Source organism: Anguilla anguilla, chromosome 18 (genome assembly GCF_013347855.1).
Source record: "Anguilla anguilla isolate fAngAng1 chromosome 18, fAngAng1.pri, whole genome shotgun sequence".
NCBI lineage: Eukaryota > Metazoa > Chordata > Actinopteri > Anguilliformes > Anguillidae > Anguilla > Anguilla anguilla.
This window is the reverse complement of record NC_049218.1, coordinates 18756108-18768682: the sequence shown is the minus strand read 5'-3', so window position 1 is coordinate 18768682 and position 12575 is coordinate 18756108. Positions and strand designations below refer to the sequence as shown.

General features: G+C 45.1%; 1 protein-coding gene across 5 annotated transcripts in view; it reads right to left on the bottom strand.

Moving 5' to 3' along the window:
* Window positions 1–12575, bottom strand: part of ctbp2a (C-terminal binding protein 2a) — an 84241-nt gene that overhangs the window by 47668 nt on the left and 23998 nt on the right. For 3 of the 5 annotated variants that reach the window (XM_035400684.1, XM_035400687.1, XM_035400688.1), the window contains exon 1: window positions 767–824. The exons of 1 other annotated variant lie outside the window; for it this stretch is intronic. In XM_035400684.1, coding sequence (XP_035256575.1) covers window positions 767–824 — 58 coding nt within the window. Of the gene's footprint in view, window positions 1–766; window positions 915–12575 lie in introns of those variants that run through there. One more of the 5 variants, XM_035400682.1, reaches the window with a different exon arrangement.

Sequence of the window (12575 nt, the reverse complement as noted above, 5' to 3'; positions counted from 1 at the left end):
AAAAACCTTGACAAATGTGACAGCCCCTGACATTCATCAAGGTGTCTGCAGAGTGAAACATGGCTTTGCATCTTCATGTTTGTGGCAACATGAAGTGTTCTCAACTTTTCCCAGAATCTCCGTGCCTATATCGATGTCTCTGTTCCCTACGGTCACAGGGACACAACCAGCCACAGCGTTTCAGAAGGAGCTAGCGGAGTTTCATTAGGTCTATAATACTGGGGGGTGTTTGTCCAGCAGCAGGTTTTTAAAACACATGATAATTAACTCAGATTGCTCGGTAGACTCACATTCATTTATAATGCATGTTTACCTTGTTCTGGTGTCTTGTTCACATGCTAATGACTGACAGTGGACAAACAGTACAATTAACTGCATCAGGAATGGGAATTCTACAAGACAGTGTGCCAAGATAATAGAAAAAAGAGGGGCAAGCTTTAACAGCACAGAGGAGGGGGGGACACTGGAACAGCACAGAGGAGGGGGGGACACTGGAACAGCACAGAGGAGGGGGGACACTGGAACAGCACAGAGGAGGGGGGGACACTGGAACAGCACAGAGGAGGGGGGATACTGGAACAGCACAGAGGAGGGGGGACACTGGAACAGCACAGAGGAGGGGGGACACTGGTACAGCACAGAGGAGGGGGGATACTGGAACAGCACAGAGGAGGGGGATACTGGAACAGCACAGAGGAGGGGGGACACTAGAACAGCACAGAGGAGGGGGGACACTGGAACAGCAGAAAGGGGGCAGGGCCTATACCTTCACAAATCCTGTCCAGCCGGAGCCTTTTAACTTTGTGTTTGTCGGCGAGCGCCATGGTGCCCTCTCTCCTGTGAGAGATGAAGCTGGTCTTCAGGAAGCTAGCACACAGCCCAGGGTTCTCCACGTGGCATTCCGCCACACACACCTGCGTGCAAAGACACGAAGAGCCCTCCATCAGACCCCCTGTGTGCACGCACACGCGCACATGCACACACACACGCCCCGTCATGAGACAAAGACATCCTGTCAGGTTCTTCACTGATACCAGCACACAGGCGTTTCTGGATGGCTGGAGACACACACACACGCACGAACGCACGCACCCATGCACACACACGCGCGCACACACACACACACACACACACACAGGTCTAGGTCTGAACCAGACTTCTCTTTAAATCAATGGGACAGGAGAGGGGTTGAGATGGAGCACAAAATAAAATCATCACAAGATACAGGTATATAATGCTGTACCCTGTGTATAGTTATTCACACTTATCAAACTACATATCACATGGGTGTGATGAACATACAGTGCCTTCGGAAAGTATTCAGACCCCATCACTTCTTCCACATTTTGTTATTTTACAGCCTTAGTCTAAAATGGACTAAATTCATTTTTATTCTCATCAATCTACACACAATACCCCATAATGACAAAGTGAAAACAGATTCAATTTTATTTTCAAACTTATTAAAAATAAAAAACGGGAAATATTATCTTCTATATTTTAACATATCTCGTGTTAACAGTGTCTTTGATAAGCACTGGGTAATGAGTAATGTGCTCACTGCGTATGTGCAGAAGGTCCAGGCCCTAAATCACACTGCTCTGAAAACCTCATCCACTGAAGTCCACAGAGCTCCCTCAGGGGAATCTGATTCTCCTCATGCTGAACGAGACGCGTGTGCGGTAGCTGCACGGCGCGTACAGCGGCTAGCTGTGAGGCGAAGAGAGGCCTTCTCTCCGCAGGACAGCTGAGATCAGCACAAAGCTCCGTCCGCAGCCATCGGTCCGGCTCGGAGGCAGAGGTCCTTTCCCTCAGGGAGGGGAACGTCAAACAAACAGTCGAAGCTGGGACGAAGGGGAGAGGACTCTGAAGAACCTCGCCAAATTCTACGTTCAATTCCAAACTAAGGTAGATCAGCACACACGTATCATTAGCGACACATTCTGTGAAGCTTGTTCAGGAAAGACACCTGAACCAAAGCTGGTATACCCTGTCATTTTTTGTATTTTTCAGGTGTAATAAATATGAATGTCTCCATTTCAGCTTGACCTGACCGTGGTGTCTGACACACTTGGCATGGAACTGGCATTTTATTCCCATTGTGGACAGGTTGTCTTGCCGTGCTTAAGCAGGAGAGTTCCCAAAAAGCAAAATAATAAGGAAACAGTGTGTTCTGCATTTTTTCATGCTACATTTATACAACATATTATATTTTCTGAAATGCAATGATTTGTTTGTGATATATGCATATTTGCATCATTCACAAGACTATGTTGGGATGTTTTTTGAAAAGACATTTTAAGATTCTCTGAAGAATTCATTTTAAATTTACGCCAGTTACATTGACGCACTTTGCCCATTTAGTGGTGAAAGCTGTGGTGTGCTGCAAACTTTCTCAAAAAAATTAAAATGTCACCTGAAAATTTAAAAATGTCAGAATAACAAGTCTGACAGCTCTCAAACACTTAAGAGCACATGGTTGTTCCCTTTTCTAATACAATTCAATTAATAAAAAATCTAAGCAATAGAAAAAAATTAACAGTAATAATTTTATATGTCCATTAGAGGGAGCCCACACCTTCACAGAAACCAAAAAAATTCTGCATTAAACAAGGAGATGGCAAATACTTGCATTACAGCACTTTATAGCACTTTGACTCCCCAAATGAAGTAACACAAGTTTGACCTATATTTAATCAAAGGTCATATGTAGCGAGAGGGTGAGGGTGGGACTGAGAGAGGTGGAGTCCAATGGGAGGCTGGGGAGGGAGGGGAGGGGAGGGGCCTACCATGTGCAGTGGCACCCTCTCTGTGGAAAAACAGCTAATTTCAGACCTGGGCTGAATGCACAATAGCCTGATGACTGTATAGACACACAAATACCAGCAACACACACACATGCAGGCACACACACAAACACACACCCACACACACAGAAATAAACTGTGCCAGTAACACACACAGGCCAATGAGACAGCCCCTGGTAATGCTCCAGATTTCTACTGTAAAGGCAAGCCCGCATCCTCAGAAAATCTACAGGAAACTGTTGACACTGGTAGATGTTCCATTCGATGCGGTTGCAGTCTTTCTGAAGTGAAGCTCTACAAGTTATTCCTTGTCAAGGAAAATTTGTGGCAGTAATGTTAAGTATTTAGTGGGCAATGTAGTCACACATATTCAACAGTACATGGTAGTGGGAAATTCTGAAACTAGCACACACTCATACCAATGACAGAACGCCTTTACATGTACAGTGTGTCTCTGGTTCAGCATACACAACAACATGTGCAGAACAGTTTAGAGCTACGGGAATTTGGCTGCTGGATGGCTCATCCTGTTAAGGCACAGCTCCAGTGTGTGGCTGGGCCCCACGGTCTGGTATGAAACAGGGACCTTGCCAGTGCTGACTGCAGCCAGCAGGCCTATTGGCTGTCATCTCGCCTTGAGGGGGTGGGGGTGGGGGGGAATTCAGTAGGTGGAATTATGTGCTTGAATGCAGTCTTCCAAACAGACAAAGGAGGGACATAAACACAAACACTTGTATTCCAAACTGGAAGAGAATAAAAGAAAAAGAAAAAATGATCATTTATCTGTCTTTGAATGAATCTCGTGTCATGGTCTCATCGCTCCTGTCTTGCAGCCCAGCTCATTCACGCACTGCAGCTACCTGGGCAATGGTGCTTCTGGGCCATGTGCTAAGGCCAGCACTTCGCTAGGGATGACAGTGGGTGTGAGTGGGTGGGGACAGCGTGCAATCGGTGTTTTAAAATCCTGCCTGGAGGACAAACCCCAAATGCGTGCCTGTTATTACCTTTGATTCATCTTCCCTCCTGAAGCCTGATCTCTCTCCATGTCCATATGAGTCATCAACCCCCCCCCAACCCCCCCCCCCCAACCCCCCCCCCCCCCCCCCCCCCCCCCCCCCCCCCCCCCCCCCCACCGCCCCCATAGAGAAGACAAGCCTCTCTGACCTGTGCACCTACACCTAATAACAGCCGTCTATCCCCCCAAAGCACTGTGCATAATGTCTGGCACTCAGACAGGAGTACCACTCACAATCTCACAATCAGTTTATGGTTATAAAGCAAAGGTCTAGCCTTCCCACTGTCTATGGACTCAGCTCCTCTCACTGAAAAATCTATATTAAAAAACCAGATAAATCTGACTGCAGCAGGGATTGCTAGCCAGACTGCAGCCAGTCTAAAGGTTTAACCCTTTCCTTTACAGAGTAATGTCAGTGGGACACTGGTCTTGGTGTGACACCCCCAGAAATGTACCAGTTTTAGCAGTTCTAGGTACCACTTGTGAACGCTCTTGTCAGACTGGTTAGTAACTGTACTGCCTTCTCGAAGCAGAACTTGAGCTTGGTCTCTCTCCTCTCAGGAGGCGCAGTGTTGTTTCCTCAGGCAAACACCCACCCCCCCGGGGACTGTCTGATTACTATGTGAGAGCAGTGACTCCCAGCTCCAGAACAGATACTGTACCTCTATGGGGCTGAAAGAGGAGCTGCAGTTTGGGTTGGCGGTAAGCTTGGCAGGTCGTCACCCGTTCCAGCGCATGAGCCGGCCTGTGCCAAGGCCTTCAGCCACACCCACATCCCTCATTAAGGAGGAGTTACCTTCAGCCACACCCACATCCCTCATTATGGAGTAGTTACCCTCAGCCACACCCACATCCCTCATTAAGGAGTAGTTACCCTCAGCCACACCCACATCCCTCATTAAGGAGGAGTTACCCTCAGCCACACCCACATCCCTCATTAAGGAGGAGTTACCTTCAGCCACACCCACATCCCTCATTAAGGAGGAGTTACCTTCAGCCACACCCACATCCCTCATTAAGGAGTAGTTACCCTCAGCCACACCCACATCCCTCATTAAGGAGTAGTTACCCTCAGCCACACCCACATCCCTCATTAAGGAGGAGTTACCCTCAGCCACACCCACATCCCTCATTAAGGAGTAGTTACCCTCAGCCACACCCACATCCCTCATTAAGGAGTAGTTACCCTCAGCCACACCCACATCCCTCATTAAGGAGTAGTTACCCTCAGCCACACCCACATCCCTCATTAAGGAGGAGTTACCTTCAGCCACACCCACATCCCTCATTAAGGAGTAGTTACCCTCAGCCACACCCACATCCCTCATTAAGGAGTAGTTACCCTCAGCCACACCCACATCCCTCATTAAGGAGTAGTTACCCTCAGCCACACCCACATCCCTCATTAAGGAGTAGTTACCCTCAGCCACACCCACATCCCTCATTAAGGAGTAGTTACCCTCAGCCACACCCACATCCCTCATTAAGGAGGAGTTACCCTCAGCCACACCCACATCCCTCATTACGGAGTAGTTACCCTCAGTCACACCCAGGTGCCCCACATCTAATAGCAAAACTGAAAAGCCTTGATAAATAAAAAATAAATATAATGTAATGCATCTGCTGGTCTGGGCCGCTTTCTGTCTGCTCCCTCCTGGAAAATTCTACTGAATTACTAAGTCATGCAGCAAATCCCAGTATTGGTTAGACAAGCTGAAGTTAAGCATTGGTGCAGTAAGAACTGAGTTTTCTGTGAGCATAAACAGGTCAGCATTGCAGGGGAATGACCACAGACATGTTTCCAGTGTAGTTCTCACCGCACTGACAACAGCAAAAATGCCCCTCTTCCTCACCCTCCCTCCCCATCCTTCTCTTTCTCCTTCTGCTGATCCTCACATTCAAAATGAATCCAGGCCTCAACACAGTGTGTATAAACACAAAGCCACACCTCCGTCTTCAGGCCAACCTTAATCCCATCTTTTTTTCTTTAAAGGAAAAGAAGAAAGCGACCCGTTTTGGGGTGATTAAAGGAGCTCAGTAAAGTAAGACAGAGGGAGTAATTTGGTTTTTAAGTAGATAAAGACGTCGTCCCTCAAGAAGCTAATTAACGCAGACCGATTAGAATCCGAGCCATCGCTCCGGTGCCAGACGCACTGATGACAGCGCTGTTACTTATTAATATGAGAGGGGAAGCAACCTTTACAGACTCGCACTGCTTCAGCAGTGCTGGGAGATCGCTGCTGCATTCTGAAACCATTTTGGCAGCTGATAAAGGTACTGCACAGATTGGCAGCATCGTGAATTACTTTGTGCGTGGAGATGTAGGCCCACGATAAATTATTTTACAAGCCATAGCACAAAGGCTCTTCAAATGAGAAAATTAAAACCGTGTTCACAGTTAAATTAACACGTCAGTTTAAGATATGTGCCTCTGAATAATTTATACCCATTAAAAGGTCGGGCAGCTTCCCCGCTGCCAGACTCTCCGGTGCAGATTACAAACACCGCCCAGCCGGTATGCAGACAGTTCAAGCATCTGAATATCAGTTAGCAAATTACCTTCCGAATACTCTTTTTACAAAGTAGATACACGCATTTAATGAAATCAAAAAGTTAACATCTTAATCAATGCGTGTGGGCTTTAATGAGGGAAGTCGAACTACTAAGAAAAGAACTATGTGAAAAAAAGAGTACAGAATATAAACCCAAAATTCATTTCATGTGCTTCAACAAAAACTTGTCTGTGGTTTAAAGTCTTAGTCATAACTGACATTCATACCTCTGGAGGACCACAGTGACGTGACAGAACAGGGCTCCTGTGCTAAAATTACACACCGCACTCACACCTGATGACAGGCAGCAAAACCAGGGCCTGTTGGGATGCAAGTGCAATGATTATGTGACATGCGGTATTGTCTAGACCTTGTCATGTAGTCTTGTCGTACAAGTCGTAATTCATGGCCCTTGACTGTTTTATGAGATATGATTTGATTTCAGTTCAGTGTCTAGCTGATACACACACACAGACACACACACACACACACACACATTTGGCTCTGTACACTTGGCTCTGTACTCCACAATTTCAGATTCAAACAATTCACAGGCAATTAAAATGCAGATTCTCAGCACTTTAAATGTTGACCTTACAGCACTATTTATACATAAAGGAGCCAGCAGAGTTCTGGAAAAAAGGTCCTGTGGACAGAAGAGACAAAGATTGTTTTGTATCAGTGGAGGCCAAAGGGAACTGCCCAAGAAACAAAGCACCCCTCATCTGTGAAACATGGTGGTGGGCGGTTTATGGTTTGGGCATGTATGGCTGCCACACACGCTGGCCCTTCATTGATGATGTAACTGGTGATGGCACCAGCAGAATGAATTTTGAAGTGTACAGAAAAATCTTCAACCAAATGCCTCCAAACTCACTGGATGGTGCTTCACCCTACATCAAGACAATGATCCCAAACTTACTGCATAAGCAACAGAGGAGTTTTTCAAAGCTAAAAACTGGAAAATTTGGCCAAGTCATTCACCTGATCTGAATCCAATTAAACGTGCGCTTCATATGCTGAAGAAAAGGCTTAAGACAACTGACCCCCTGAAACAAGCAGGAGCTGAAAATGGCTGCAGTACAGGCCGGGCAGAGCATCACCAGAGAAGATTTGAAGCCAAAATCTCTTCAGCCTGGCACACCTCCAATGGGAGGCTGTCAGTAATAGTCAAACGTTAGCAGTCCAATAATGATCAATTATCACAATCAGTTTCATCCATTAGGGCAGTCTTTTATATTTTTATAGCACCTACAAACAATTATATTGTGCCAGCTCTGACAGGTAGGCCTACAAAATACAGCGGCAGGGCTCACACTTCCTCCCTAAACATTCTCCTCACTTTGAAAAGGTGACAGCGCTGCTGCTGCTTGGCCGGTGTACGTACCCCTAAATCAGCTTCTCTGGCCTGCTTTAAAGCCGCGGGCCGCTTCCTCTAACAGCGCTCTCCAAACAAGGTGAAGTACAGTAGAGCGTTGGCGATTAAACGCAGGGTGAAAGTGCTGATCGTAGACAAAGAGGAAAATAACTGCTATTCATCATCCTGGCACTCGCTGGCTTGCTCCAAGATTTAGCTAAACCGTTTCGTATTTGGGGTAGAAGTATTGATAATGCCGTAGAAAAACAGAACTGTGATGTTTACAGCTGCAAAATAAATAAATAAATAAATCAAAATGAAAATGGGACAGAGACCTCTTCAAAGTTTTGTTTTCTGCAGGACCCTTAAGTAACATTACCTCTCGCTATCCAGCTAGCTATGTTAGGTGGGGTACTCAAGGTGAGTGGGTTGAAGACAAAGGAGGAACAGGAGAATTCTTTGATTGTAAGCACAAGATCAGAGCAAGGCTAAAAAATCCTGCATAGTGTGCTTTTAATTCAAGCAACGCCTCTGGTAGAGGATATCACAAAATGGTTTCCTGATTAGTGACCAGACATATACATGTATTTAGTTGAGAAATCTAGCACATACATATACAGCCGTAAATGCAACATTTTCCGCATTTAAGTAGTTGCGAAAAAGACTGAATGAACCAATTCCCTGCCTGTCACTCCGGCTTCCAAAGCCATACTTCCATTGCCAAAATGTGTGTGAATGTTTTTGACGAAATATGCCATGAAAGGGTCTATAACAGCAGCACTTAACCATGTCAAAGTCACTTAGGGAGTTTTTCTTTGGGTTCTCTCCTGACATAGACAAGTGCACACACATACAAGATGCATGAACTTGCTAAAAATGTGCTATCGATGCTTTTGCTAAAATGATGAGGCACCAGGCTGAGCACAAGGATATATTTGGGATGCATATTGCGTGCAATGTTCTTTTTTTTCTCCCCCTCAGTGTATTGCTTGAAGCAGAAGCCTTGCAGGGAACTAGCTTTGAATGCATGGCTGAGTATGTGTGAAAATGGACCGCAGGGATAGAACAGACGCTGTGCTATTCTCCGGCTTATTAGGCTAAACCAGACTGAGGGCGGGCTGCAAAAAGAGAGCGCCGTCCCGCACGTGTGTCCCCTTCAAAAGTCCTGAAGAAATGGAGCACCAGTTAGGCATACTCTCACTGCACGCAAACATTAATGTTGGTAGGCTAATGCTATCTGACGTCAAGCAAAGATTTGATGACTTATCCATTTCCCAGCCTGATGAGTCACTGGTGACACAGGCACACACTCCGAGTTAAAGTGCAGTATCTCCTATGAGCACTTGTGTACGTCACCAGTCATTTTTACCAGATCACAGCCAAAAGGCCTTTCAGAAAGATTTTAAAATGAATTACACAATATATAAATAAATAAACAAAGCCATTTTTCCCCTGCTCTTTGGGATCAAAATGTCAGTGCTCTTAAGATTAGACCGGAAAAGAGTTATTGATCCAGAAAACGCCCCCATCAAACATGCAACCAGGGAGAGATGTTTTTCGATCAAAGGGGAGTCAAAACATTTTTAAAAGAGGACACAGCTGTTCAATATCAGATCCAACCTAAAAGATGAGAAGGAGAAGTATCTCTGACACAGCCCTGGCTTTCTTTACTGTGGTCACAGGTGAAGTTAAGCACATTTTGGGTGCAGATTTCACTTTAGCTTCTGCTTTGAAAATGAAGAAATACGAGATTTCACGAAAAACACACCAGCCTACCGACAATGCCTCATTCTCCACTTCAGTACCTCCAAGGATTTATTTACCTATTTATTTATATATTGCATTCCTTCTACCTAAAAGCTTGATATTGATGCTTCTTCACCTTCACAGGGAAGTGTAAAGTTTTTTCAAAAAGTGAAAGCTCTGTCGTCACCGATTCAGATTTGCACATTTCTCCCTACCACCCTCCTTCTACTTCCACAGAAAATTTCCTGGCACAGTGCCCGGTTCAAATAAAAGCACCACCACCAACGAGACATGAACAAACAAACACATAGTTGCAAATCAAAATAATGCCGCCCTCATGAGAACAACCTTAGGCGGCGAATGCTGTTTTTCTCCTCAAACCGGAATAACTAGCATCCGTGCCGACCTTGGGTGGCGGATTCAATTTTAATCTGCAGCTCTGCTCCCAGCCTGGAGGGAATGTTCCTGGCTTTTTTATTTTTTATTCTTTTTTTGGTTGGTGCAACATGCTCCATCTGCACAACACCACTGCCACAAGGGAAGTCACAACCTCTCAGCGCACGTCTTTCTCTAAAAATGTAAGCACACGAACGCACCGTTTCCCTTTAATTTGCCGTTGATTTATGACAGGTTCACTGTTAAATTCATCGAATGAATCACATGAAATCCTGATGGCGCAGCAGTGCTCCGTTCTGCAGCAAAAACAAGCACAGGTTACAAACCTGTGAGCTGAGCCAAGGTGAGGGAAGACAGTGGGCGGTTCACACAAGGTTGCTGAGCAACCAAGTCTTCATTTTCATCCGATTGGTCACCAGTGGTCTGGGTCACGGGGCAGTGTTTCAAGAGTTAGAATTCGTTTCACCACTAGTGTTCTCTGTACACCGCACTATATTCCCCTCAGTATAAAATGAAAATAATCATTTCTGCTGCCTCTGAGTAGCAGTACTGTGAACAGCCCCCAAGACCAGCAGGCTGAATTATTATCAGCCATTTTGATTTATGCCCCAATTGCCTCTGTTATTAAAATTAATTTTCTTTAATCTCACCCTGGCATCTTGGTGTATAGAACAATAATACACAGAAACAACAACATAAAGGACAACTCGATAAGCAATGTCATTTTTAATGCCCCTTTATAATAAAAAAGATATTAGGCAACAAATACTAATCTGGAGACTTACCAATTCAATATTGGATTTAGACACAAGGTGAGTGTCATTGCCAACCTAGTCTCCCTAACACACAGAGGAGGCTCATCTGCAGAGGCCCATATGAACAACGCTGAGCAATTTAATTTTACAGGCCAGGGGGCCACATGTGACTAGCTTTAATGGGGCTTTAAAGCGGCATTTAGAGATTAACTGGTACTATAATGAAAAAGTCTGCTGGGCATTTAAAGTGTTGTGTAGTGGGTAGAGAACTTGACTTTGTAACAGAGAGGCTGCAGGTTCAAGTCTTTGAATCACACAAAAATACTTTTTCGGGAGGAAAAGTAGAAGATACTCTGCAGAAGCTGTGGAAGAGGAGGTAGGAGGCTCATTGTTTACTTACTGCAGTGTCCGAACTAAAGCAGTGCTCCTAACTAAAGATGCAGGGTCTCCACAGGAGAAAATGCCACAATAATTACATTTCCAACTTAGACAGAACCTCTTTAACCACTAACAAATACCATGCATACCACCCAGTCCTGATATAATTATGCCCATAACCCTTCAGAACTAGTGCATAACCAAGGCAGGCCAACAAGTAGGCACAGTCCGTTATCTGAGGTTAAGTTTATTTTTTATCCTCCCAAACTCAAAATTTGTTCTTTAGCCAGAGGAGATCTGGTTTTGTCCTCTGAGATTCCAGATCTGTAGTCATGGAGTCAGTACACTGGCAGCCTGACCCAGTTCAATCACAGATGCTCACAGCAAGTCTTATAAACCATTCCTGCCATTTTAATCCATTCGGAATTTGTGCAACATCACGCCAGGATGAGGTCAGGAAGCACAGGGTTAAGTTAGCAGTGAGGCCTTATTTGGTTTGGTTATTTGGACCCTTTCAGTCTATAAAGCAGAACCATGTGATCCCAGCACTCCACGGACAAAGGAGGTTGAAGGAAATGCGCAACACTGCTCTCTAAATTTTCAATCAATGGGGAAAAGCCATAAGCATGCGAGGCCTGTGTTTCTCAGAGCAGAAAGGCCATGTTTATTGAGCGTATCAAATGGCTTTGAGGAGGTGACTGCAGATTCACAGAAACTGATAGCGTTGCCAATGAGCGTGGAAGGAAGTACGGGCTTACAACACAGCTACAGAGCCACTCAAGAGAGCGGCGGCTGGGAAATAGAGGACATTTCCAGTGAGCACCCAAACAATACAAGTTTGAAATAAGAACACATTTCAGAAGCATGAATATAAAAATAAAAAAAAACACTTGTGGCACTCGTTTTGTCAGCATGCGAGCTGAAATAAAGCGATGTTGATTCGGCGAAGACAGATTTTTGCAGCGTGCGGTTAGCATTTCTATTTTTCTCGATTCATTTACGGCTCTACCCACCTGCAGTACATTTAGAATATTTTTGACTAAGGATGAACATATAAATTATAAATACATATTGAAAGGCAAACACAATGCATCTATAGGGACAATTCTATGCATTTAAATGGGCATTTTTCACAGACCCTCTCACTACCCCCCCTACCCCCCCTCCCCCCGACAATACTGTTGAACTGGAATTCAGCACGTTCTCCTCACCATCATGGAATGGGTGGTTTGAAATTCAGAATTATCCTCAGGACCTACTCTGTGATAACTGATTGACCAAGTGTTTCAAGTGGTGAACGAGCACTAAACAGCTTCAGGGAAAAAAATGCAGTTTAAAGGCAGCTAAACTCTGGCGGCGATTCAATTGCAATTAGCGAGAACGAATGTGATTGTGTCACACAGAAAGTACGATTACAAGGTTATCTGCGTTTAGTGACCGTGTGCACGGAGGGTAAAAAGGCTCACATGACCATGAATCAGCTCCCCAGAGCGTGACGCCTTCGGACAGCGAACCGTTTCACGTGATTTGCTCAAAAACAGAAAGCGTAAGTAGAATGTGCCCATTACG